The following is a 26,949-nucleotide window of genomic DNA, read 5'->3' as shown; positions in this document are numbered from 1 at the left end:
AACAATTATCTATGGGCTTTTATGGGTCACTGGAGGAATACAATTGAAGGACGAATGCCCAGGCATCTCCATGGACCTCAAGAACTGGGGACTCTTGTGCTCTGCCACTGTAGGCAGGCCGGTTCATGGAGTCTTTCCATTCCTTGCAGTGTTTCCTCTTAAACCTCAAGTAGAAAATTCTAGGGGAAGATACTCACATTTCGCACATGTCACTTGCACATCCCTTTGGCGGAGGGGAGTGATGTCTCAAAGGAGGGAATGCTGAGTGGGGGTTCTCCCTCACAGACCCTTAAACTGTCCAGTGAGAACAAACCGTGTTAAGGTATTCAGCCTAAAGCAGTTGTTATTACGAGGCCTCAGTATTTTTGCGAAAGAGTCATGTAACATCTTACGACATGTTAGCTTCTCTGGGTAATTAATTTCTCACATGGCACCAGTACACCTTGACAGTGATTATTATCAAGATCTCCCCTGTTGTGGCTGTACAGCACACTGGTCATGGGGAATCCAGAAACACTAAGCATTTCCGTGACACCATTTCTAGACTGTTCTTGGCCTTTCTGTGACTGCTTTTCACACACAGGGAGGTTGTCGCCTCATGCCCCTTTTCAGATCTGGGCAGGCCATCGAGTTACTTCTGCTGGGTCCTGGGAACACTAGTAGGATACAGTGAGATTTTAGAGTAAGGGTTTCGGAGACACAGATTTCAGCTTTGCCACTTTGGTTGCGTTAAGGTTGAACACATTTCCTCATCAGACGTAACAGCACCTGTGATATTGGGTTGTTTGTGAGAATCGAAATGAAGTAACTTCTATAAATTACAAAGTACGGTGCCTGTAATGGTGAAATTGTGGCTACTATGATGATGATTTTGATGACTTAAATTTTGAGGGTTTTTTGCCCAGTGTTTGTGCTGGGGCGCAAGTCCAGACTTGATAAGCCCAAATGCCTGGCAGTGGGAGTCCAGGTTATTGTTACAAAACCAAAGATTGAGAACCACTCCTTTCATTGAAAATGGTTGACCACTATTTCCACCTTGCTGCTTTTGGTGGTGAAATTTTGTTTCTCTCTTCCCTGCAGTTATTTTTAAAGAAGAGAGGAGTTGGAACAGTGAACAGTGAAGAAGGTTACTAAAGTCACCTTAATTAATTTCTGCTGTAAACAATTTTTTTAAAAAATTGCAGTTGACATTCAGTATTATTTTATATTAATTTCAGGTGTACAGCATAGTGGTTAGACATTTATATAATTTACAAAGTGATGATTTCCCAATAAGTCTGTTATCCACCTGGCACCACACATAGTTATTACAGTGTAATTGACTGTAATTCTCTTTGTTAATGCAGACATCTTATATAAAACCAATTTTCTTTACTTGCAGTTTTAGTTCATTGAAGATCATACTTCACATAGGTGTAAAGTGCTTAGCACAAGCCTGGCTAATAATTAACTAATTAAGATAATGTTCAATGTTTTTGGACATGAAAATGATTAGGCTAATGAGAAAATGTATACTTTTGATTTAGAAATCCTATTTTAAAACATTAAGATTATTATCAGTCATACTGTTGAAAGTACTCTCCCATGTTGACTTGAATTAGTTCAGTGTGTATACCACGTGACTTTTGAAATTCTTTTGCATGCAGATAGGCAGTTTCTTTATTGTTTTTACTTTTGTCATTCATAGAAGAACTTGATAACCAGATGATTTTTCCCTCATTTTTTTTCATTTAAAGCTTTAATCCGGTTTTTTTGGGGGGGATTTTTTTGTAGGGGGTGAACGGTGTGATGCCAGCCTATTTTTGAAATGGTTAGATAACACTGTTCAGTGCCATTTGCATGGAAGCAGTCCTTTTCCCACTTCCTGAGTATTCATGAAATTAGAGATTTGTGAAAGAAGAAACTAGATATTAATTGAAGTTGCCTGGAGACAATTTTTAGTTGAAAATGAGGGGCCCAGACACGATCTCTACGTAATGGTGCAGTGTCAGAGTCACGGGCAGGGTCCGCTTTCCTGTCCGCCCGCATCTGTGCTTCTCCGGCACAGTTACTCTGCCGGTGCCCACGCCTTGCGGTTGCTCGGTTGGCTTGAGCACCTCCCTCAGCTTCCACGTTCGCATGCTGGATATGCCTGGGCTTATCCCCGACTCTTAAGTTGTGCATGTTTTCACTAAAGCTTCATGGACATTTTGATAATGAGAAGTACCTTTTTTTCAGTTTAACTGAAAAGTACAAAAGGCCTATGATCAGGTTTAAGTAAACTTTTAAGTTTTTTAAGAAAACTTTGTAAGTTTGAGAACTGATATTGTGGTGAGCATTGTGTTACATGCTCACTTTAATCTAGAGCATGAAATGTCTCTCGATTTTTGAAACATTTTTCAAGTACTGAAATTTGGGAGAATTTTATTTTCGAGCAGTTTTTTTAAACTTTTGAAATCAGTGTAAGTTCATGGGACGTTGCTGACATACCCCATGTTCATTCAGTTTCCCTCAGTAGTAAAATCTTAACATGGACATAGTACAGTACCTCTGTATCAAGAGGATGTGTGTGTGTGTGTGTGTGTATCAATATAGTGCCAGAATAACACCAGAATTTGGCATTGAACAGCCCATAGATCAGTTTTCAGATATCACCAGTTTTATATGCTCTGTATGTGTATTTTTTGCAATTTTGTCACAGATGTAAGTGTATGTAACCACCCTGCAGTCAAGATACAGAGCTTTTTATCACAACAAAGATTAATTTGCTTATAGATAAGCCATCTAAGCCAGAATCTTTAAACCATGTGAAACTTAAGAATGAGCCACAGTAAAGTTTTATTTCAGTTTGATTCCCAGTGAAAAAACTGCATTTATGGACTTGTCTGATTTGGATGTCACTGTTTACTGAAGACATTCCCACTTAACTTAGCCTACATTTTGCCCCTTTAAAAGTATTTAATAGAATTACTACCTCTTTGAATGTTGTTTATCTAATATTCCATTTCTCATAGTTTTAAGCAGTAAAAGCAAAAGCAATTAATAACCAGAACTTAGATAAACTACCTTTACTTTTCCAGTATTGTTTCATTATTTTTTTTTTCTGGCCTGAAAGTACAAGTGCTATCTGTCCCCAGGTTCGCAACAGTAACTGTATGTAATGAATTTCTACTCTGTACCTTAATTTTTAAAATGGATTTTTCATAGGAGAATGTAAATTTGGGAGATAAACTGTCTGCCACCTTTTGCCAGCAACACCTGTGTTATAAGATTTTTTTAAAAAAGTTAAGTAGCATGTGTACTCACTAGTACTTATGTTTTATGTTTTCATTAAAGAAAGACAAAACCTTCTTGTATAAACTGTGTTTTCTAACATTATGTTTAAAAAAAACTTACCTAAAACTTGACTTTTTCCTTGCAGTTTCATGATCTAGCAGTTCTACTTGTAGATATACATGTAAGAGGATTGCAAACATATGTTCACAGAAAAATTGTGCATGAATAGTCATGACAGCATTATATACCATAACCAAAAATTGGAAAATAACCCAAATGTCCATCACTTGATGAATGGGTAAACAAAATGTGCATAACCATTCATAAAATGGAATATTATTTGGCCATAAAAAGGAATGAAGTATACTGTTAAATGCTACAGTGGATGAACTTTGAAAATACTATACTAAGTGAAAGAAATCACATCACACTCAAAAAGCCACATATTTTATGATTCCATTTATGTGAAATGCTCATAACAGGTGAATCTGTGGAGACTGAAAATAGATGTGTGGTCGCTTAGGGCTGAGGGATTGATTGAAGAGTGCAAATTGAAGCAGAAAATGATGTTATTACATAACTTTCAAGAGAATTTCTATAGAAAAGTTTGATTTGGGAGTAATTTTCCTTGAGACTTTATTTTCCATTTCCATGTTCTACCATTGTAAGATTAGAAATGAGGAGATGGAATTCCCAGATTAGTTATTTCCTTCCTGGAACAAAGGTGCTCTTTAGGTTTGGTTATAAATACATTGTGGATTTGTTGAAAGAAAGCAGTGATAATGTCTATCTCTGAAAGATGGAGATGTCTGTCGGAACAGGTTTGTTGTGAGGCTTGAATGTGCAAGCCACTGAGCCTGTCTATAATATGAAATGCAAGACTTAAAAAAATACATAAATTTACTGGAACATAAACTTTTGATCAAGTTGTATGTTTTACTGGTCTGCATGTAGTTTCTTTTTCTGATTTGTCAACCATTTATATTATGTAACATTTTATATCGTGTTTGAAAATAGTGTCCCTTTAAAGGAAAAACCAGATTACAATGTAACTTTTTCCCCATTAATTTAAAAATTTAGACTTTGTAGTTTATTATGCAATAGTATACACAGTTACTTTAGGCAACATTTTAAAAACCACCAGGGCCAGACCCTGTTCTCAGGGATTCATTTAATAGGCCCTGTATGGGGCATAGACATTTGTGAGAGGTATGATCAGAGATCTTTGTGAATCTGAAATTTCATAGACCTTTTCATTGTAAGAAGAGTGACTTATAATTGAATTCATAGTGAGAGAAAACAAAGATACATGGTGGTGGGGTATGAGGTGATCGGGCTTAGCGCCTCACCCTGAGTTCATTAAATAGTTTAAATTTAATACTCAGGCCTCCACTGTAGTGAATTTCAAACGAGATTATTTCAAAAAAGAATAATAATGAAAAACTTGCTTTTTGTAACATGAGGCATTGTTCTATTTTTGCTCCAACCTGCAATTGAAGGAGAAAGAACACATTCGATATCCTCCATTTTAGCTTGTGTAATTTAGCAAAACTGCGATAGTGTAGATAATGAAACTGAGCCACTGAATAGCAGCATGATTTCTGATTTTTTCAGTTTGAAACGCCATACAAGTAGCTTTGATTGAGGATTATTTGGAAAACATTTAAAGTAATTCTCATACTTTTTTATCAGCATTTGTGGCATTTTTGTTTTCCTTTAGGATAAGCAAATATTTTGTTTGGCTGAAATGGATTTTATTCTGGGGGAGTAGCTCATGAAGGAAAATTTTAAAAGTATTTTCATATTTTCTGTGTCATCTGAGGAGGAGGTTTTAATATATGAGGAGAGTTCTTGACTAGGAAACTGGTTTCCAGTCCGTAGTATATTCTACCCTAAGGTTTTAAAGTTCTACTTAAAATAATGTTACCCTAAGTAATGGAGAAATCAATTTTCAAAAATCCTTAGGTTACCATAGTAATACTGAGCCTGTAAAATTGGATCTGCAGTTTTGTTTCTGTAAAATAGAATAGTGAGTTACTGTTACTGAGTAAATTCCTTGTTAGTTTTAAACTGAAATACTCACATAGGACTATTTCTTCTGTCTTACTCTGTTAGGTGTAAAGATTTCTCTCTGTGTTACTGGAATCCCTATTGGATGCTGCCCTCTGATGTTTGTGGAGTGAACTGCTTTTGGGAAGCGGCTTTTAGGTAGGCACTTAAAATTTAATGGTAGATCAGCGTAGGTAAGATTAGATAGATACACTTTTGATACTAAATAGGATGTAAAAATGTTTATTTTCCTGTAATATAATATTACAAGTAAATGATTTATTTTCTGATTTATTTTTCTATTTTTCCCACTTTGTAGTTATCACTGATATTTAGTACATACTGCATATAAAATACTCTTAACATTTTTAGATATTATTACATTAGGCAAATCATTGTTCTTAGAATTGATATCCAGTTTTAGGTAACAGGTGATAAACTGGTGGTTTAAGACAGACTTACACAGGCATATATAAATATATATAACATTTAATTTAAAGTTGGAATGCCAGAAAAACCCATTTTGTTAGGTGGATGGTGACAACCGGGCAAGGATTATGCTAATTATTCACAGAGACTGAATACTGGGGAATGGATGGGTAGAGATAAGGGTTTAATGAAGGAGCAAATGATATGGCACTGTTTATGACCTGTTAAGTTACTGCATATTTTGGCTTTGCCCACCCCTCCAGATAAGGAAGGCGTTGGATTGGCTGACCTCGCAGGTCCCTTTTCTGCTCTAGCTCGAAATGAACAAGCAAGTACTGATAGGAATGGGATATCAGCCTATTTCCCTGAGATAATAGCAGGGGAGAGTGAGGCACTGGCCTGAAACTCCCTTCCCAAAAGTGACATTTGAGAGTCACCTACTTTTACTGTGTTTTGTGACTCTTTTAAATTTTAATTTTACTCATGTAATTTGCCAGGCATAGTGCCAGGTGCTGAGAACCAGACCGTGCATCTGGTTAATGTGGCTCCATCCTTCTGGAGCTTGCGTTCTGATGGATCTTCACACTGGCAAACCTGAGATTACAACAGAGGGCGATGTACTGGGATGATGGGAGAACAGGGGAGTCATCAGGCAGGATCATCTTAAGGCGTCTGAGGGAAGGCTTTGTGGAGGGAGCGACTGCACTGTGAACAGACTCAAGGGCAGGAGTCGAAGCAGTCTAGGTGGGAAGAGCTAATGCAGGTTTGTGATCGTATTCCCAATACATTATGTATTCCCGATACATTATGCCTCTCATAAACTACTGGAAGGGAATCGTTGAAATCAGGTATTTTAATTATATTGCATTGCTGTGGGAAAGATGGAGTGGTTGAAACTCTAATACGGATCAGTCATATCAGGTTATTCCAATTTTTTTAATGTTTTTATCCTGTTGGAAGACAATCTCACTCTTCAGCTTGTTCATAGTTTTGGAGACTTGGGGCTCCGTATCTTTCATTCTTGTGTAAGTTCGCTAATGAGTAGAGGATTGTCAGGTACCACTTCGCTCGCTCCCGGTCTTGTGACACGAGTCTCCGCCCTCTGGAAGCTGGGTGAGTTTGAAACCTTTCACATGCTCTCATTTCTACAACCCGGACCCTCTGTAAGTTATAAATGAGTAATAATCTCCCCTCCTCTCCTACAAGGGTGTCCCAGGGCAGTCGACCTCATCTAATATTGGAGCCTCTGGTTTTCATGCCTTTTGTTTTGGCTTCCGGCTCATTATTTTGTTAATGCTTCCCAGAGGAATTACATGTGGATAAATACATAATGTATACCTTGTGCTTTTTGCTTTCCTAAATTTGAGGTTTTGAAAATTACACTTTAAGAAAAATTATTTATTGGTTTTAGAGGAGAGAGAAAAAGAGACGTTAATTTGTTGTTCCTCTTATTTATGCATTCATTGGTTGGTTCTTGTATGTACCTGGGCCAGGGATTGAGCCCACAACCTTGACATATCTGGACACCCTAACCAACTGAGCTACACCGCCAGGGCCAAAATTTAGGCTTTTCTGTTATACTCTCTACTTGCAACATATCTGTAACCATTTTTGGTTTCTTACTTAGAACTTAGGAACCCTTACGTTTACTCATTCTCTTCAAACGTGCAGCCAAGCCAAAATGTCATACAGTTGCTTTATCATTTTCACCCTCCATTTCATTGTGTACGCTAAGTAACACCCCGTTTTTGCCCGACTCTAAGAACTTGTCCTGTTTGCCCCACCTCCTTAAGAAGTAAAACTTCTTTGAAATCCCCCTTTTCCATCCCTTTACACCCCACATTTTGCCTGGCACCAGTGGGCACTTAGCTGGCACCTGGGAAGAACACAGCTGATGGTGCCAGGAGCCTGGATCCCGGATGTTTGCTTCTTTTCCTGAGTTATGGTACCCTGAATTGGGGGCAGGGGGAGAAGGGAGCACTGTGGCCATCGGTGGGTACCCAAAAAGGACTTTGTGTCGTAATGAAGACATTAGGTCACTAACTTAAGTCTGTATAGCATTCAATAAACAATTTCCTTTTCATAAATCTCTGGCATTGAGAGACATCTTTCTTATAGGGCGGTGGACATAACGAACCTGGGGGGTCCTTTAGGTAATAGTATACTGTTACCCCCTTGGCCCTGTGTGTGTTTCTGTTCTGTAACAGTTTTGGGCATCCCTGGGTGGGCCAAATAATTACTCCCCTGGGACCTCTGTTTTGTAACAAAATCATGGGTTAACCTCCTCACACTTTTCCTCATCTGTAGTTTGTATCTTGCTTTATGATGGACTTTCCATATGTCATTCCTCAGTGACTCTTCTGCCTTCTTTCACAGTTGTTCTTGATGGCCTCTTCCCTCCTGTTGCCTTAACTACTATGCTCATCACTTCTCATGCAGCTTAAGTGATCTCCCTTCCCTGCCCACTGCTCCTGCCTTCTGTGTGTCCTCTGTATTATTGTACCTATTGCTATGGTTCTCAGTCTACTTCTGGGTACCACATGGTGTTCGACATGTAAGCTCCATGCCTAGCAAGGTGCTTGGCAACCAGTAAATAACTAATGATTTTCCCCATCACTCTCTGACTAGCATAGATGTTTGTGTAGTAAGCTTCCTGAGCAATCTCAATTTTTTTTCATTTAAGCATTTAGCAAGATTTCTGATTAAATATTTTTAAATTGTCTCTTCACAATAGGCTGGAAATTGTGTGAGGTCAGGATTTTGGCTTTCCTGCTTATTCCCAATGTCTAGCACATGAAAGGAGTTCACATATTCATTAGAAAGAATAAATTATATCATTGAATTGTATCCTAAAACTACTGCGAATTTAAGCCTGCTCCAGCATTGTGTGAATATACTGGTGTCACCATAACCTTAGCATTATTGGGAGTTATAATTTTATCACATATTGGGGTAAAATGATGGCTTATTGCTAATTTATATTTTATTATTTACTGAACATATTTCCATATTTGTTTAGCTTTTTTATCTTTTCTGTGTTGATGTTACCTATTGAGTTTTTAATACATATTTTATGAACTCCTGGAAGTATACATTTTGTTTTTGCCATGGATTAGAAATACTTTCATAATTTGTTTTATTTTAAAATTTATTTATTTTTATTATGCAATCTCTTAGTTTTGATATTATAAATATTGTTTTAATGTACTAATTTTTCTATGACTTGAGCTTTTAAAAAATTCAATCTTTTCCTTTATTGGGGTAATTGGTTTTCAGTTTACGGAGTCTAAGGTTATAGATGAATTTAGTGTTACCTGTCTTCTCTTGAGTGGTCACATGCTGGTTTTAAGAAATATATATTTGCAGGTTATTTAAGATTATATTTTAGCAGTTAATATTTATATTTAATGTAGAATTTTTAAATTTTTTTTATGCCAGCATAACATTATGAAGAGTTTGAGTATTGTATTTTGTTTCAAAAGTGATTTTATGTTCAACTCTCTAAAGTAGCTTTGCCTAGTATAATTCAGCACAACTTTTTTTTATAGTAAGAGAAAAAATATTTTTTCAGTTCTACATTAAGGAAATTATCATTAGTGTTTCTGAAGATAGTTGTCCATTTTGTTGACTACAAGTTCTTCGTTTGGGTAATTGGTATCAGAAATTTAATTTGTTTTAGACTTCTGGCCAAGATGGAGGCATATGTAGACACACAGTGTCTCCTCACACAACCAAAAGAAGGACAACAACAAATTTAAAAATAAAACACAACCTGAAATTACAGAAAATTGAACTGTATGGCAGTTCAACAACCAAGGAGGTAAAGAAGAAGCACTCACCCAGACCAGTGGGAGGGGTGGGGACAGGCAGCCGGGCAGAGAGGCCTTGCACAAGGGGATGGCTGGTGGAGCTGGTGGTCCCACATTCGTGTGTAGATGAACCTGGAGGAGCAACTGGGGAGCGAGACAGACCAAGCAAGCCAGGGCCCCAACTTGGGGAAATAAAGTCTCAAAGCCCCTGACTAAACAATGCCTGTGGGGGTTGAGGCGGCAGCAGGAGAAACTCCCAGCCTCACAGGAGCACAGGGGAGTTTGTTGGAGAGACCCACAGGGTCCTAGAACATGCACAGATCCACCCACCTGGGGATCAGCACCAGAAGGGCCCAATTTGCTTGTGGGTAGCAGGGGAAGTGACTGAAAGCCAACTGAGGGCAGAGCAAGTGGCACTGTTCCCTCTCTAACTCCTCCCCCCACATACAGTGTCACAACACAGCCACGTGGGTTGCCCCACCCTGGTGAACACCTAAGCCTCTGCCTCTTACTATGTAACAGGTGCTCTGAGACCAAAAAAATGGCCCAAATGAAAGAACAGATCAAAGCTCTGGAAAAATACAACTAAGCAATAAAGAGCCAGCCTGTCAGATGCACAGTTCAAAACACTGGTGATCAGGATGCTCACAGCATTGGTTGGATATGGTAGCAAATTAGATGAAAAAATAAAGGCTATGCTAACTGAAATAAAGGAAAATGTACAGGAAATCAACAGTGATGGGGAGGAAACTGGGACTCAAATTAATGGTATGGGCCAGAAGACAGAAAGAAACATTCAATCAACAGAATGAAGAAAGAATTCAAAACAATAAGGAGAGGCTTATTAGAAACCTCCAGAACTTCTTTAAATGTTTTCAGCATCCAAATCATAGGGATTTCAGAAGGAGAAGAGGAAGAGTAAGAGATCAAAAACTCACTTGAACAAATAATGAAGGAGAACTTCCCTATTCTGGCAAAGGAAATAGACTTTCAGGAAGTCTAGGAAGCTCAGAGAGTCCCAAAGAAGTTGTTCCCAAGGAAGCACACAGTGAGGCACGTGATAATTACATTATCCAAGATTGAAGATAAGGAGAGAATCTTTAAAGCAGCAAGAGGAAAGGAGACAGTTACCTACAAAGGAGTTCCCATAAGACTCTCAGCTGATTTCTCAAAAGAAACCTGGCAGCAAGAAGGGGCTGGAAAGAAGTATTCCAAGTCATGAAAGGCAAGGACCTACATCCAAGAGTACTCTATCCAGCAAAGCTTTCATTTGGAATGGAAGGGCAGATAAAGTGCTTCCCAGATAAGGTCAAGTTAAAGGAGTTCATCACCACCAAGCCCTTATTATATGAAATGTTAAAGGGACTTATCTAAGAAAAAGAAGATCAAACTATGAACAGTAAAATAACAACAAAGTCACAGCTATTAATAACCGAACCTAATAAACCCCCACAAACTGAGCAAACAGCTGGAATAGGAACAGAATTACAGAAATGGAGATCACATGGTGGAGGGTTATCAGAGGGGAAAGGAAGGCGGAGGATAGGGGAAAAGTTACAGAGAATAAGCAGCATAAACAGTAGGTAGAAAATAGATGGGGAGGTTAAGAATAGTATAGGTACAGTAGAAGCCAAAGAACTTATATTTACAACCCATGGACTTGAACTAAAGGGAGGGAATGTGGGTGGGAGGGAATGTGCAGGGTAGAGGAGAATAAAGGGGGGAAATGGGACAACCGGAACAGTATAATCAATAAAATATTTTAGAAATTTAATTTGTTTCGTTTGACTTTATATATTTCATCAGAATGCCAAGTCCTAGTCTAAATATTATACATTGTTTTATTTTATAGAGAGAACATTAGTTTAATAGCAGCCTAGAAGATCACACTGAAAGCTTTTCATGCTGTCCAAATAAAAAGATAGAAGAAAAATTATATTTGACCCTTGAACAACATGGGGTTGAATTGTGCAGGTCCCATTTTATGCAACGCTTCTTTTTCTTCTTTTTTTCAGTAAATATGTACTATACTGCAAATGTATTTTTTGACTTTTCTTTCTCTAGCTTAGTTTATTGTAAGACTACAGTACATAATACATATAACAAAGTATGTGTAAATCAACTGTTTATTTTATTAGTGAGACTTCTGGTCAACAGTACGCTCTTAGTAGTTAAGTTTTGCAGGATTAAAAGGTATATGCAGATATTTGACTTCATGGGGGTCAGCACCCCTAACACCCACACTGTTCAAGGGTCAACTGTGTTGTGATTCTTTTATAGCAGTAATGTTACTTAAAATAAGTCTATTTCTAAGGTTTAGAAATCTATTAACAATGTTCATATTGGAATTTCTTATGTAAAATATTCTTTAAATACTATTTTTTCTGATTCCCCCTCTCAGTGTTTTATTTTCATAACTTTCACATCTATGAAATTTACAAAAATAGTATAGTGAGCACACTGCATACCTACATTTCACTGATTTTTCCCTATTATTAGCATTGCATTTGCCACTTTTTTCTTGAACCATTTGAGAGGCAGCTGCAGCCATTATTACACACTAGATATGTGTTCAGCTTGTGTTTCCTAAGAACAAGGATATTCTTAAGTAATATAATTTTTACTTCAGCTTATTTAATACTGACAGATTATATATTCACATTAATATTCTCTTATTCTTCTGTTAATGAACTTGGTATCTTTTCCTCTCCATTCAGGATCTAGTCAGGGATCATACACTGCATTCAGGTGCTCTCTCTCTTTAGTCTCCTTTACTGTAGAACAATTTCTCACCCTTTTTTGGGGGGTAGTATCCTTCACAATTCGATATTTTTGTTTTGTTTTGTAGAATATGTGTTTATGTGGATTTTCCTGTCTCCCCATGGTCAGTTTCAGGAATTTTGGCAGGAATACTTCACACTACATGTTGTGTTTCTCTTTGGACCTGCTCTCAGGAGGCCTCTGATGTCATAAGTTTGATCTTATTGGTTAACATGTTTGATCATATGGTTAAGGTGGTGATGATACAGTTCTTCAATTTTTGGTTGTTTTTATTTATTAGGGTGACATTGGTTCACAAAACCATATAAGTTTCAAGTATATAACTTAGAAGACATTGCCTACACATTGCATCTTGTGCCCGTGGCCACAAGCAGAGTCTCTTACCGTCTGCATTTCCGCCCTTCTCCCTCCCTTTGCCCACCTGCACCTACCTCCATCCCCTTTCCCTCTGGGTACCACCACACCGTTGTCTGTGTCTTTGTGTTACGTATGTATGTTTTTGGTTAATCCCTTTACCTTCTAGTCCCCCAGCAGCCCTCCCGCTGACAGCTGTCAGTCTGCTCCATGTAGCCATGCCTGTTTCTATTTTGTTTATCAGTTTATTTTGTGTGTTAGATTCCACATGCAAGTGATATCATATGGTATTTGTCTTTCTCTGACTGGCTTATTTCATTTAGCATAATAATCTCCAGGTTCATCCATGCTGTTGCAAAAGGTAAGAATATATTCTTTTTTTATGGCTGAGTAGTTTTCCGTAATGTATCACACCTTTTTTATCCAGTCATGTACTGATGAGTGCTTGAGCTGTTTTCACATCTACACTTATAATAGTATATTTATCCCCTTTGTAAGGTATGGGGATAATAATCGGATACTCTGTGGTTTTAGCATCCATTAATCTTGTTCAAATCATCTATTATAATGGTGATTTTTGTAATTCTGTTATTCTTTCTATATTTATTGATTGGTATTCATCTTTAAAGAAGAGTTTCACCTCCCCCTTACTCTTTATTTAGTTATCATTTTAGACTCACTTTTATATCTAATGAATTACCATACATTACTCTCATAATTCCTATTTATGCTCAGATTATGCTGAATTTAGCCATAGGAGCCTTCAGGTATTACTTTTGAATTATCTGAAGACTTTCTTCTAATCAAATGTCTGTGGAAGATAGGTTTGACTTAAAAATGCCCTTTTGGTAGGGGAACTCAAGATTTTGGCTGTAGTTACAGTTAGTAGGCTTACATGAATTAATGCATGTGGAAAGCTGTTGTTTCCAGAACTGGGATATACGGCCTATGACCCACATGACAAGCAAATTAACCTTTGTGCCCCAGGGGAGTCTGCAAGCCATCCCTGAGATGGTATTTGAGCCATTGTGTTCCAGAGAGGGAATGCCAGTGAAGCAAATAAAGAATTGTTGATTAGCAGGTTAAGTACTGGGAAGGTGCCAAGGATGCTGGGATTGGCATTCCCAGAGCATCTAGGGGTCTAGAGCTCAATAAAGGTGTTTAAAAAAAACAAAACAAAACAGCTATTTCTGGTCAGGATGGAGGTGTAGGTAAACATGGCTTGCCTCTTCATACAACCACAGCAAAAATTATAACTACATTACAAAACATCTGTCACCCAGAGTCGTCAGAAAATCAAGCTGTATGGAAGTTCAACAACCAAAGAATTAAAGAAGTCACATTCATCCAGATGGGTAGAAGGGGAGGAGATATGGAATTCGTGGTCCCACAACCATGTGTGGTGGATAAAAATTAGGAGGGATACATTGGGAACGAGGGATCCCGGCCCCACACCAGACCACTCAGCCCAAGTTTCCAGTTCCAGGAAGATAAATCCCCATAACTTCTAGCTCTAAAAACAAGGGGAGGTTGGGGCTGCAGAAGAAACTGGGATTATTAGGCATCTCCTCTAAAAGGGCCTACAGTGGTCTTAGGACTTACACAGACTCACTCCCTTTGGGCTCTAGCACCGGGGCAACACCTGGAAGGGTACCAGTGGCATATGGGAAGAAACTGAGATGTCCGTCATTTGGTTAAGTGCAATGGGACTGCTTCCTCCCAGACAAAACTCCAGAGGCCAGGCAGCGGCCATTGTCCCACACAGAGCCACAGAAGGGCAACACCATAGTTGAGAGTACATCAACCTGGCTTACATGGGTGGCCCCATCCTGGAGATTATGTAACCTCTGCCCCATCCAATTTACCAGTGCGCTTTTCTACATTAGGCCACTCTCCTAACATAGGGAGTCGAAGCAGCTCTACCTAATGCATGGAAGCAAAACAAAGAGGCTGCCAAAATGAGGAGACAAAGAAATAAGCCCCAAATGAAAAAACAGATCAAAACTACAGAAAATGGAGATAAGCAATCTATCAGATGGAGAGTTCAAAACACTGGTGGTTAGGATGTTCAAGGAACTTACTAGGTACTTTAGCAGCATAAAAAGGACCCAGACAGAAGTGAAGGTTACACTAAGTCACAGGTGACAAGCAAGGCTCATGGACCAAATCCGGCCCTCCACCTTGTTTTATCTGGCCTGGCACCTTGTTTCTACTCGATGGCAGCACTGAGTTCTCACCTAACTAGTAAGGACTAGTTACATTTATAATTTAATCCAAAATTATAGTCCTAAAAATTACCTATAATTAAGTCCTAAAAATTACATTTGGCTGTTTGAAGGCAACGACGATGCTGATGTGGCCCCCAGTGAAAATGAGTTTGACAGCCCTGCTCTAAGTGAGATAAATAAAATTCCACAGGGAAGCAGCAGTAGAGTGGCTGAAGCCAAGAATGAAATCAATGGTTTGGAACATAGGGAAAAAAACAAACAATCAGAACAGCAAGAAGAAAAAAAGAATCAAAAAGAAAAATGAGGATAGGGTAAGGAGCCTCTGGGACAACTTCAAATGTACAATCATTTAAATCATAGGGTTGCTGGAAGGAGAAGAGGAAGAGCAAGAAATTGAAAACTTACTTGAAAAGTGATGAAAGAAAGCTTCCCTAATTTGGTGAAGGAAATAGACATACAGGTCCAGGAAGCACAGAGAGTCACAAAAAATATGAATGCAAAGAAGACCACACCAAGACACATCATAATTAAAATGCCAAAGGTTACAGGTAAAGAGAATCTTAAAAGCAAAGCGTTACCTACAAAGGAGTTCCCATAGACTCTTAGCTGAGTTCTCAAAACAAACTTTGCAGGCCAGAAGGGACTGGCAAGAAGTAGTCAAAGTGATAAAAAGCAAGGACCTACACCACATATTACTCAATCCAGCAGAGCTATCATTTAGAATGGAAGGGCAGATAAAGTGTTTCCCAGACAAGGTTAAGCTGAATTTCATTATCACCAAGCCATTATTACATGAAATGACAAAGGGACTTACTTAAGAAAAAGAAGATGAAAACTGTGAACATTAAAGTAGCAGTAAATTCACAATTATCAACAATTAAATCTAAAAATCAAACGGAACAAGCAGAACAGAAATAGAATCAAATATGGAGGTCTTTTGGAGGGTTATCAGTTGGGAGGGGGGAGGAGGAGAATGGAGGAAAAGATTCAAGGATTAAGAAGTACAGATGGGTAGGTACAGAATGGATGGGGTTGTTGAGAACAGTGTAGGAAATGGAGTAGTTGGGGAACTTACATGCATGACCCATGGACATGAACTTGTGGGATGGTGGTGTCATGGAGGGAGTAAGGGGTACTGACTGGGTGGAAGAGGGCAAAGGGGGAAAATTGAGACAACTTTATTAATTAGTCAATAAAATACACTTAAAAAAAAGTACTAGGAAAATAAAATTGCTGCTGGACTATAACTCTTATCTGAATAACCTTTTCACATACCCTTTACCTACTCTTTCTTCACCTTAGAAAAAGGTAGGCTTGGGATAAGCTGTTAAGATGATTTTCAGTGTATATAACCCACTATCTTCTCAGATCACTGGTGTCTGAATAAAGTGACCATAAAGATTCACTTCTTGTCTGTATTTATTGGTTCTGGTAGTGACAGGCAGCATGAATGTCTGCTTTTCTGGTTTCATTTTCAAATAACATTTCTTTAAATCCACAGGGCCATTTCTCTTATTTACACTGTGGTTAAAATACAGCACATTTTTGTAGAGCCTGATAAGATTGCGCCATTCACTCGTAACCAGAATTAACTAAATACTGATTACCCTGTGACTTCTTAGAAGGTTTTTAGTTTTCCCTTCCTGTAGAGTAGAAGCCTACTTCAGATTTCTTCCAGTTGCAATTATTGCCTGTCCTTGGTGTCTGGGGACAAGGTAGAGGGCAGAGACATTTGAAAGTATGTTTCCTCTTGTCAGTTTAGGTATTCAGTCTGTACTGTTCATAATGCATTTACTATAAAGGGACATGTAACAAAAGCAAATGCAATGTAGTTGATGGTACTTCTGTAGAAATTGGTGGAAGGAGTGGTGGTGGGTGTGGCTGAAGTGCCTGGGAGGAGGGGTCCCTGGGACTGATTTTAGAGGGAATTTTTTTAAACGACATTTGACTTACTGTTCTTAAAAAGGTTTCTTATACTTCTTGTCTCTGTACGTAGAGAATTCTGTGCTAAACAATACATGACTATTCACGCTTTTGAAATCTCTGGCTTTGAGCTTTGGGACAGGATCTAGTTATGGCAATTAAACAGTCCAGCCCATTACAGATTTTCATGTCTTAGTGCTGTACTGGGGGCCTTTATATACCATCATCAGAAGTAGGATCTGGAGGCATTTGCTGGGAAGATGAAGTCGTTTAGCGCTCTATGAAATTGTTGCATGTCTTCATTGCCTTGTCTTCGATTGAACTGTGCCACACCCCCTTGAAGGTATAGAAAGCATAGATGTATCTAGTCCTCCTTCTGCTAAGGTTTTAATGTTATAAACTGACAGGCTCCACGAAAAAGGGGCACATATAGAAGGTGCAGACAAGGGAGGAGATGCTGCTGCTTTTTATTGCTTGAAAAGGCCCAAGCGCATGCTGACACCAGCATGTGAAAGAAGTGGCAGGGTGGGTGGGGAGAGGACAAATTGGTAACTACAACAAATGGTGCTTGCACAGTTGGGTAACCTTGTGCAAAATTATGTAATTGTCCCTGACTTTAAACCATTCATAAAATTCATTCCTGGTAGATTAATTTAAATTTTAAAAGCAGAGTATGTACCTAATATTAATTTAATGGTGATCTTAATACATGATGAAGAGTATCACCACTGCTTCTGGAATAGTAAAAATAATTCTTGTAAGAACACCATTTCATATGTAACTTCTCCATTTAAGGCCATTTAAATAATGTTTAACTTTATGAACTATCTGGGAAAGGTTTTTTCCCCCCCTTAAAAAAAGCATATCCTTAAAGAACCTCATTTATAGAATAATTGACTCATTAGCTTGAACAAAAGCTGAATTACCAATATATTGAGGAGTTTATGTTTCAGGCTCCGAGTAGAGCAGAGGGATCAGGGAAAAAAAATGACCGCTCTGTTTTCTAGGAGGTAAGTAATGTGGCTGAAGAGCTCTTCCACTCCTGTGCTGAATGAAGGCTGACAGTCCGTTACCGGTAACTGTGTGTGTCAGATATGGCAGTGCAGGAGAAATGAACCCATTTTCAGGTCTCAGGAACCCAGTCAGACCAGAAAAGCAGCAGTTTCAACCGCTGTCTTAAATAGCTCCAGGCCCTGAGCAAAATAAGGGAAGATCACAATAAAAGCAGGATTCATACATAATTTTTTATTCTGCTATTGTGAAAAATTCCAAGTGTTTAATAATGTTACAACACTAAAATTTATGAATTTGATATGCAGATATGTTTTATGTATTCAGTTGTTCATATTTAATGCTACTCAGTATGATTTTCTTTTTTGATATCCTGTTTGTTTGAGGGACTACCCATGAGCAAGACTAAGCTTTTCATCAGAAAACACTTTTGGGACCACTCTAATTCATGGACTTTTGAATACTCCAAGATTCCAAAGTCCCATGCTAAGGAATATAACTGCAGTAATTTTGGCCTGTAAATTTAAGAGACATAATTAATTACCCATCCCTGCTACTGCAAATCTGTTTTGTATGCATATAACTGGTAATGTTAAACAATAGAATTTCTAATTCTTACTTATTTTACAGAAAGAATCTCTGTAAGCAATTATTGAGGTTAAATTTATATATTTTTAGTTTGGAGTGTTTGTACTTTATGATGCATTAACGTGTTATTAGTTTGTTTTATGTTGTTTTCCATTCTTACATTACATTAGCTGTCAGTTCTAAAAATATTATTTTATGCTATAATTATAGATGGGATTTTTATTTTACAATATAAATAAATATGTTACTTAATGACAATACAGTCATACATGATTAGTTCTGTTCTTTAGGTACTGGTAATTATTAGTTCAGTGTTAAGGTGCGAGAGGTTTGAAATAGCCCTCGGCTGTTTCCTGCTGCTCTGGGTTAGAAGTGGGGGGTCGAACATAGCTGAGGGCCACAACAGGGGTCTAGGGAATATTTCCTCCCAAGGTGCAGTACTAGTGTTCGACTTGTATGTCTCGGACCTCCCCAGACATTTTTACTACTCACTGATTACTTGGTAAATGGGACCGAATATATGCCAGTGAGAAAAGTTATGTGATGGAAACTTTTCTTCCAATCAGCATGGGTGAAAATTAGTTATGATATTGAAAAATTTATGCGTGCATTCATGTCTGTGTTTGCTTTATGATTTGTTGGTTAGTGAAAGAGGATGTGGGCAGGATTTTTAGATGAATCAGGAATAATTTTGAGTGGGCCCTGGCTGGTGTGGCTCAGTGGATTGAACACCGAACTGTGAACCAAAGGGTCGCCAGTTCAGTTCCCAGTCAGGGCACATGCCTGGGTTGCAGACTGTGTCCCTGGTAGGGGGTGCACGAGAGGCAACCGCACATTGATGTTTCATTCCCTCCCTCTTTCCCCCTCTGTTTAAAAATAAATAAATAAAATATTTAAAAAATAATTTTGAGTGGATAATTGTTGCAGTTGGGAAATAGGTACATGGGGAGCTTTTGTTGGATTCTCCAGTTTTATATGTGCTTGAGATTTTTTTAAATAATAAAGTTTAAAAAATTGAATGGAAGATCATGAAATCTTCCATTGTGATCAGTGATGCTCACTTTCTCAGTTGAGGGGGTTTGCTCCTTGAGAGAGTTAAACCCTAATGCCCTAAGGTATCCAGTATGAATAATACTTCTCTTGCATCCATCTGGAATGGTGTTAATTATGTGAGAAAAGTTATGTGATGGAAACTTTTCCATCACAACTTACTATTCTTGTAAGACTTGAGAAAGTAAAATAAGTAGGGTTTTTAAAAAAAAATGTTTTGTGGTTCCTAGTGAGAAATGTTGAGAGGCTGGTTGAGGGTATAGAAATTTCTGGTTGAGAGTGCAGAAATAGTTGATTGAGTCAACATTGTACTGTTTTGTAACTTGATGTTTCTTTGCTTTTTAAATAGAAGTTTCAAACTTCAGTTTTTGAATGTGATCAAAATACCATGTTGTTAACAGGTTAACCCTGTACTAAAACTTTTTGAAAATGTGGTTTTCTTTTCTATTAGGTACAGCCCAAAAATACAGCCCATCGAGAGAATGCACCTAGCAGTAGTGGCCTGTGGTGAAAGACTGGAAGAAACTATAACCATGTTGAAGTCAGCGATCATTTTCAGTATCAAACCTCTTCAGTTCCATGTTTTTGCTGAAGATCAACTACACGATAGTTTTAAAGGCATAGTAAGTATTTGAGACTTAAGTCTGTAGAGTTGAATATTTAATGGCGTGCTATAATAGAATGTTGCGTTATTTCTTCATTGAACAGAACCGTTCTGTAACTGTGGTCTTGTAGAGAGGGGACTGTTCCCTGCTCCCACTTCCATCTGAGAGTCAAGATACAGGGTGTAAAGACGAAGGCGTGTTTTTGAAAGGGAATGGGCTACGTCAAGTTTCTGCCAGTCATGGAGGTTTAAATCGACCATAGTTCTAGGATGTTTGCCTGAGAAGTCCTGTGATTTAATTTTGCCCCTATTCTTGGCATGGGAGTGCCTCAATCAGAGTGTACAGAGAAGTTTGAATTCTGTTTTGAGGAGAGGAAACTCTTGATTGACAATATGGATGAAAGTGGCTTCTTGCTCTGATAAAAAAATTATTTTGGTTTTAGATTAGTTTTAATCAGTTTGTCAGGAACTGACATGTTTTCTGACTATAATGTCAGAAAACTCAGATTAATAATGGAGTAGAGAAGGTAGTTTATTTTTCTCTCACATAAAAGTAGGCAGTCTGTAGTGTATGGTGGCTCCACTTTTCATGGACTCTGACTTCTCTCTTGTGGCTGAGCCTTCGTTAACTTAAGGCTTCTTCTTCATGATCCAAGATAGCTGCTGAGGCTCCAGCTATCACCATCATATTCTAGCCAATGTGAGGGAAGAAGTGGTAAAGAGGGCAATCCCCTTCTTTCCTGTAAGGACTCTTCCCCATAATTTGCATAGGACATTCCTGCCAGTATTTCATTGGCCTGAACTTGTTAATGTGACCATACCTAGCTGTTAGTGAGGACCGAGAATATATTCTTCAATTGCGGCAGCCATATAACCTCCTTACAGCAACAACAAATTATTACTGTGTAACAAGAGAACAGAAACAGGGAGAAGAACATAAGAAAAAGAAAATTCACCTGAAATCTTACTGCCTTGTGTTCTGAGATGGTGGTAAAGAAGATGATAATGAATCTCTCTCCCCTCCCCTCAGCTACACTAAATTAAGCTTTCGGGCAAATTTGGATTTTTATGGTTGGTGTAAATGTACAAACATGTATTTTTTTTAAGTTCGTTCATTTTGCACATTGAGTGAAAAAATACTACTTGTGATCTCAAGCATTTAGTTTTCTGCCAGAATCTTTGTTCCAAGAAAAGCTTTATGTACCGTTTTAAAATATTCCAGTGGCTGTATGAGGAGGGACCCACAAAAAGACTCTGGAATTACCCTCTGGAGGACAAATGCCTTGTAGTACATGTTTCCCCTGCTAGTTGAGTGTTCTAGGACCCCATCTGTATCAGTGTACCAGCTGGTGGTGGTGTGAGAGGCTGTGAATTCACTGAAGGTCAGCTTCAGTGAATTTCTTGGAAGACTTTCAACACATTTGCTGATTTCATGATGGGTGATTTACCTGCTTATCTGCCAACATTGCTCTGAGTGTTCAGCTTTTGACCAAAAAACAGCATGACCCCCATGCCCCACCCACTCTATCCACCTGATCTTCCCCTGGGTGAATTTTCTTTCGTTTCCCTGGATGAAAAAAATTTCTCAAAGGAAATATTTTGCCAATGTGGAAGAGGTGAAACAAAAAATGGCAGAAGCACCAAGTGGCTCAAAATCGAAGAGTTCAAAAACTATTTTAGAGTAGTGAAAAAAACATCTCATAAGGTGTATCACATCAAATGGAGAGTACTTTGAAGGTAACTGAAGTTTAAACATGTAAGAATCAATACCATGATATTTTATAAATAAGTTCCAGTTTCTTTTTGGGTCCCCTCTTGTATTTTCAATATGAGATTTTGAGATCTTAATATCTGTCTGGATTGTTTTCTAAAATGTTAACTGAGGAATTAATCTGATCTTAACAGTTCACGGAATAGATTGCTACCAACTGTGGAAACCTTTGAAATTGCAATAAAAAGTAAAGTAAATTTATTGCTTCATTTTATCTATTTTTTTAAAGATTTTTATTTATTTATTTTTAGAGAGAGGGGAAGGGACAGAGAAAGAAAAGGAGAAACATCAGTGTGTGGTTGCCCCTTGCATGCCTCCCACTGGGGACCTGGCCCTCAACCCAGGCATGTGCCCTGACTGGGAATCAAACCAGTGACCCTTTGGTTCATAGGCTGGCACTCAATTCACTGAACCACACCAGCCAGGGCTATTTTTTTTATTTTTAAAGATTTTATTATATTTCAGGGAGGAGAAGGAGGGAGAAAGAGAAACACTGAATAAGGAGATTACCTCTCGGAGGCCCCCCAACGGGGAGCCTTGCCCGCAACCGTAGCATGTGCCCTAACCAGGAATCAAACTGGCAACCTTGTGGTTGCCAGGCCAGTGCTCAGTCCACTGAGCCACACCAGCCAGGGACTCTGCTTCGTTTTATATGCAGCCTCTTTATTGCATTCATAATTGGCTGAGTTATTGCTTGTGTAATACTATTATTTGAAGTTTACCTTTTTTAATTATCATAATCAACTCTGAGAATGGTTTTGTTTTTGATGAAAGGCATCAAATACTTTGTGGAACATGTTTTTATTGCAGAAAAGACTAAAATATTAGAACGTTTAATTAAAATTACCAAGATTTCATCTTGAAGTTGGTATCAAGAGGATCCATATAGGTTGCTCAGGGAAAATAAAATGCTAGTGTTTTTAAACTGATTAACAGAGACATCAGAGTAGTGCATTGGAAATGGAGATACTCCCTCAAACTATGTTGGGAGGCATTGTTTTAAAAATTCCTTGAACACAGTCATCATTCAAAAAGAACATCTTTAGCCTGTTACATAACCTGCTTGTTTTGTAACCCTCCCAGTTGTGAATGCTTTGTAGGAAATTGGAATCAACAATTCTTTTGAAGCAGCAGTAATAGGCAATACTTAAACTAGATTTGAAACAATTCAGTGTCTTGAAATGCATTCAGGATGCTAAAGTGTAAACGTGTTCATTATAGATTTTCAGATGTTTTGCTGTTTTATAAGTTGGCATTTGATATGTATTTATCAGAGTATCATTAGTAATACCTATGTATATTAAAAGCACAGACAAATATTTTCTAATCAGTTTCATATAGATCTGATTTTGAATATAAACATTGTCTATTATATCATACATGTTATGGTAATAAAATTAGTACTGAATTTTTCTGAGTTTGTTTAAGGATTGAGAAGAATTATGTGTCAGGTAAAATTTAGGGAAATGAACAACTTACAGAACTCTTTTCAACTTTCTGATTTTGTAATTGATTTTTTAAAAACTTTTATTGTGCGTTTGTGGTAGCATCTTTGTAGTATATTACTATGATTGTAAATGAAAACAGTGGTGAGGACAGATTCTGGCTTTCTCTCTTAACTGTACATAACACAAAATGTGTAATATCTTAATCTTAGCTTTTAAAAATAGTCTGTTGGTATGTGATTTTACAGAGAAAATTGAAAGTGAAGCAAATCTAAACTGAGTTACTTTTTAAATATTTTTTAGCTTGATGGCTGGTCATTTCTACATACATTTAATTATTCATTATACCCAATAACTTTTCCAAGTGAAAACGCAGCTGAGTGGAAAAAGCTCTTTAAACCATGTGCTTCCCAGAGATTATTCTTACCGGTAAGTTTTTTCCCCCAGTGGGTTTTTTTTTTTTTTTTGACTCTTGCTTTTACACATGAGTTAATAAAAGAGTTGCATTTAAATCATTAAGTAAGCACATGTATACTTTTCCCTCTGAATGTAAGGGAAAAAATAGCTTCCCATAGAACAAATAAAAGCTACAATAAAAATCTGTGTTAAAATGAAAAGCGTGAGTAATTTCTACTTAAGTACTATTTCTTACATTTTAATTTATTCAGTGCTATAAACTGTTATATCTCTAAGAAGACATGGAGCTAAGTTCCTTGCCAGCAGAAATGCAGTGGTGGTATCATTTTCAAATTGCAGACTTCATTTATAATTTGGGAAATGAAGTAGATTGCATCATTGAGTAACCTCTTTTGTTACCTTTTCTAACTAATATTTTAACCCACAAAAAATTTTGGGCACGTGAACTTACAGGGACAGGGGAGCCATTTATTTAGTGGGGCTGTTCTTTGGTGTTCTCTGGTGATAAACCCTGATTATTATTTTTTAATCTAAAAATATACAGAAAGAAGGTTAACTGTTTCATTTCGAATTGAAATGAGAAATGATTTTACCCACAATTTTAAAATTCACAATAGTTAAATTAGGACCACTACACTGTTTAAGATATTTATAGCAGTAGAAATGCTGGATTTAAGAAGCTTACAAGTTTCTTGAAAGTATATGGATTTATAAGGAAGAAACTTGAGTTACTTGTTAGTATTAGTTGGATAATTCACAGTATCAGTAAGATTTAAAGTTAAGTTACAATTTTGATTGCTGAGTCTACTAACTAGTATCTTAGTTGCTATGCATAAAAAAATGGGTCCCAGGATCTTTTTCACTTTCCACTTCCAATGTAAGAAGCATGCAAATAAGGGATTAAGATAAGGGGGAGAAGCCTAAGAAGTTTTAGATACTTTTAAAAGGCTTTAAAAGTTAAATTTTTTTAATGTTGAATTATTGCAGTGTTACATTCATTTAATAATTCGAGTGCCTGTTTTTTTGCCAAACATCTGTGAAAAAGTGCTGGGTATATAGGAATGAATAGAACAGACAGTTTCTTGTTTCCATTGTGTCTTGTCTGATGTGGGAGAGACATTAAACAAACACTATGACATTAAATGAACATGAATATGTTACTAAAAATGTGATGAAAGAAGCATGGGATTACTGCTATTTATATTCCATTCTTCATTATAGACAAGTTTAAATTTTTTTTTTCCTGAGATCAGACGAAATCGGATGCATTCAGGGTGGTATGGCCATAGACAATTTTTTAAATTTTTAATTACAGTTGACATATAGTATTATATTAGTTTCAGGCATACAACCCCATGATTATACATTTATATAACTTACGAAGTGAATATCCGTTAGATCTAGTATCTGTCTGACACCATACATAGTTCCTACAACAGTATCGACAGTATTCTCTGCTGTACTGTACCTCCCCATGATTGTTCTGTAACTACCAATTTGTACTTCAAAATGACTCCCCTGGGGGACTTCCACCAAGATGGAGGTGTAGGTGGAAACATTGTACCTTCTTGCACAACCAAGTTTAAAGACAACAAAGTTTTAGTAACAAAAAACACAGGCCAGACACAGAAACTTGAACTATACGGAAGTCGGACAACAAGGAACCCTTCAGCCAAACAGGTAAGAGGGGTGGAGCCAGCAGCGGAGCTGGGTTGGGCAGGAAAGATCAACTGGACCAACACAGGCGCATGACCCAGGCCCGCAGGCAGCAGTGGGCAGACCCACTGAGGGTGCAAGGCAGCTGGCTGATCGCGGTCACACATTTGTGTGCAGCTAAACCAGCAAAAGAGTGAGTAGTGAGACAGACTGTGCAGGCCCCAGCAGCCGGAAGCAGCAGAGGAGACTGCTATTGCCCCCCTTTGACCCTGCCCCCACATACAGCATCACAACCCAGTGACCTGGGTGGCCCCGCCCTGGTGAAGACTTGAGGCTCCTCTCCTCATACATAACAGGCACGAACAGACCAAAACATGGCTCAAGAAGAACTCAAAGTCCCAGAGCCCATAACTCTAAGCTATGAAGAAACAGCAAAACTTTCAGATGCGCAATTCAAAACACTGGTGATCAGGATGCTCACAGAACTGGTTGATTTTAGCCACAAATTAGAGGAACATATGAAGGCTAAACTCATTGAAATGAAGGGAAATGCACAGGAAAGCAATAGTGATGGAAAGGAAACTGGGACTCAAATCAAGGGAGCAGACCATAAGGAAGAAAAAAATGACCAAACAGAAAAATATGAAGAAACAAGAATTCAAAAAAATGAGGAGAGGCTTAGGAACCTCCAGGACATCTTTAAACGTTCCAACATCTGAATTATAGGGGTACCAGAAGGGGAAGAGAAAGAGCAAGTGGAAAACTTAATTTGAACAAATACTAAAGGAGAACTTCCCCAATCTGGCAAAGGAAATAGACTTCCAGGAAATCCAGGAAGCTCAGAGAGTCCCAAAGAAGGTGGACCCAAGAAGAAACACACTAAGGCACATCATAATTACATTAGCCAAGATTAAAATGAAGGAGAGAATCCTAGAAGCAGCAAGAGCTAAGGGGACAGTCACCTACAAAGGAGTTCCCATCAGACTGTCAGCTGATTTCTCAAAAGAGACCTTACAGGCAAGAAGGGGCTGGAAAGAAGTATTCCAAGTCATGAAATCCAAAGACCTACAACCAAGATTGCTCTATCCAGCAAAGCTTTCATTTAGAATGGAAGGACAGATAAAGTGCTTCTCAGATAAGATCAAGTTCAAGGAGTTCATCATCACCAAGCCCTTATTATATGAAATGTTAAAGGGACTTACCGAAGAAAAAGAAGATAAAAAAGATGAACAGTGAAAGGACAGCAAATTAACAGTTATTAAGAACCACACCTAAAACAAAAGCAAACTAAGAGGACAGCTAGATCAGGAGCGGAAACATAGAAATGAAGATCTCAAGGAGGGTTAGTAACGGGGAGTAGGAGGAGGAGAAGGGGGGAGAAGGTACAGAAAATAAGTAGCATAGATAGTAGATAGAAAATAGATGGGGGGGCAAGAATAGCATGGGAAATATAGAATCTAAAGAACTTGAGACACATGGTCATAAACTAAAGGGGGGGAGTGGTGGAGGAGGGGGTGTGCAGGGTGGAGGGGAATGAAAAGGGGGAAATAGAACAACTGTAACGGCATAATGAATAAAA

At 38.0% G+C, this 26,949-nt stretch overlaps 1 protein-coding gene across 2 annotated transcripts in view; it reads left to right on the top strand.

Moving 5' to 3' along the window:
* The window catches only part of GXYLT1 (glucoside xylosyltransferase 1), a 54,169-nt gene that overhangs the window by 2,770 nt on the left and 24,450 nt on the right, over window positions 1-26,949 (top strand). Inside the window, exons 2-4 of one of the 2 annotated variants that reach the window (XM_037135017.2) lie at window positions 5,371-5,463; window positions 19,929-20,100; window positions 23,601-23,726. In XM_037135017.2, coding sequence (XP_036990912.2) covers window positions 5,371-5,463; window positions 19,929-20,100; window positions 23,601-23,726 — 391 coding nt within the window. The remainder of the gene's footprint in view (window positions 1-5,370; window positions 5,464-19,928; window positions 20,101-23,600; window positions 23,727-26,949) is intronic. The other variant, XM_037135018.2, reaches the window with a different exon arrangement.

This window comes from Artibeus jamaicensis, unplaced genomic scaffold (genome assembly GCF_021234435.1).
Source record: "Artibeus jamaicensis isolate MK-2021 breed Jamaican fruit bat unplaced genomic scaffold, CSHL_Jam_final contig_233, whole genome shotgun sequence".
NCBI classification, from domain to species: domain Eukaryota; kingdom Metazoa; phylum Chordata; class Mammalia; order Chiroptera; family Phyllostomidae; genus Artibeus; species Artibeus jamaicensis.
Note: the sequence above shows the minus strand (reverse complement) of the source record. Positions and strands in the feature narration are given on the sequence as shown.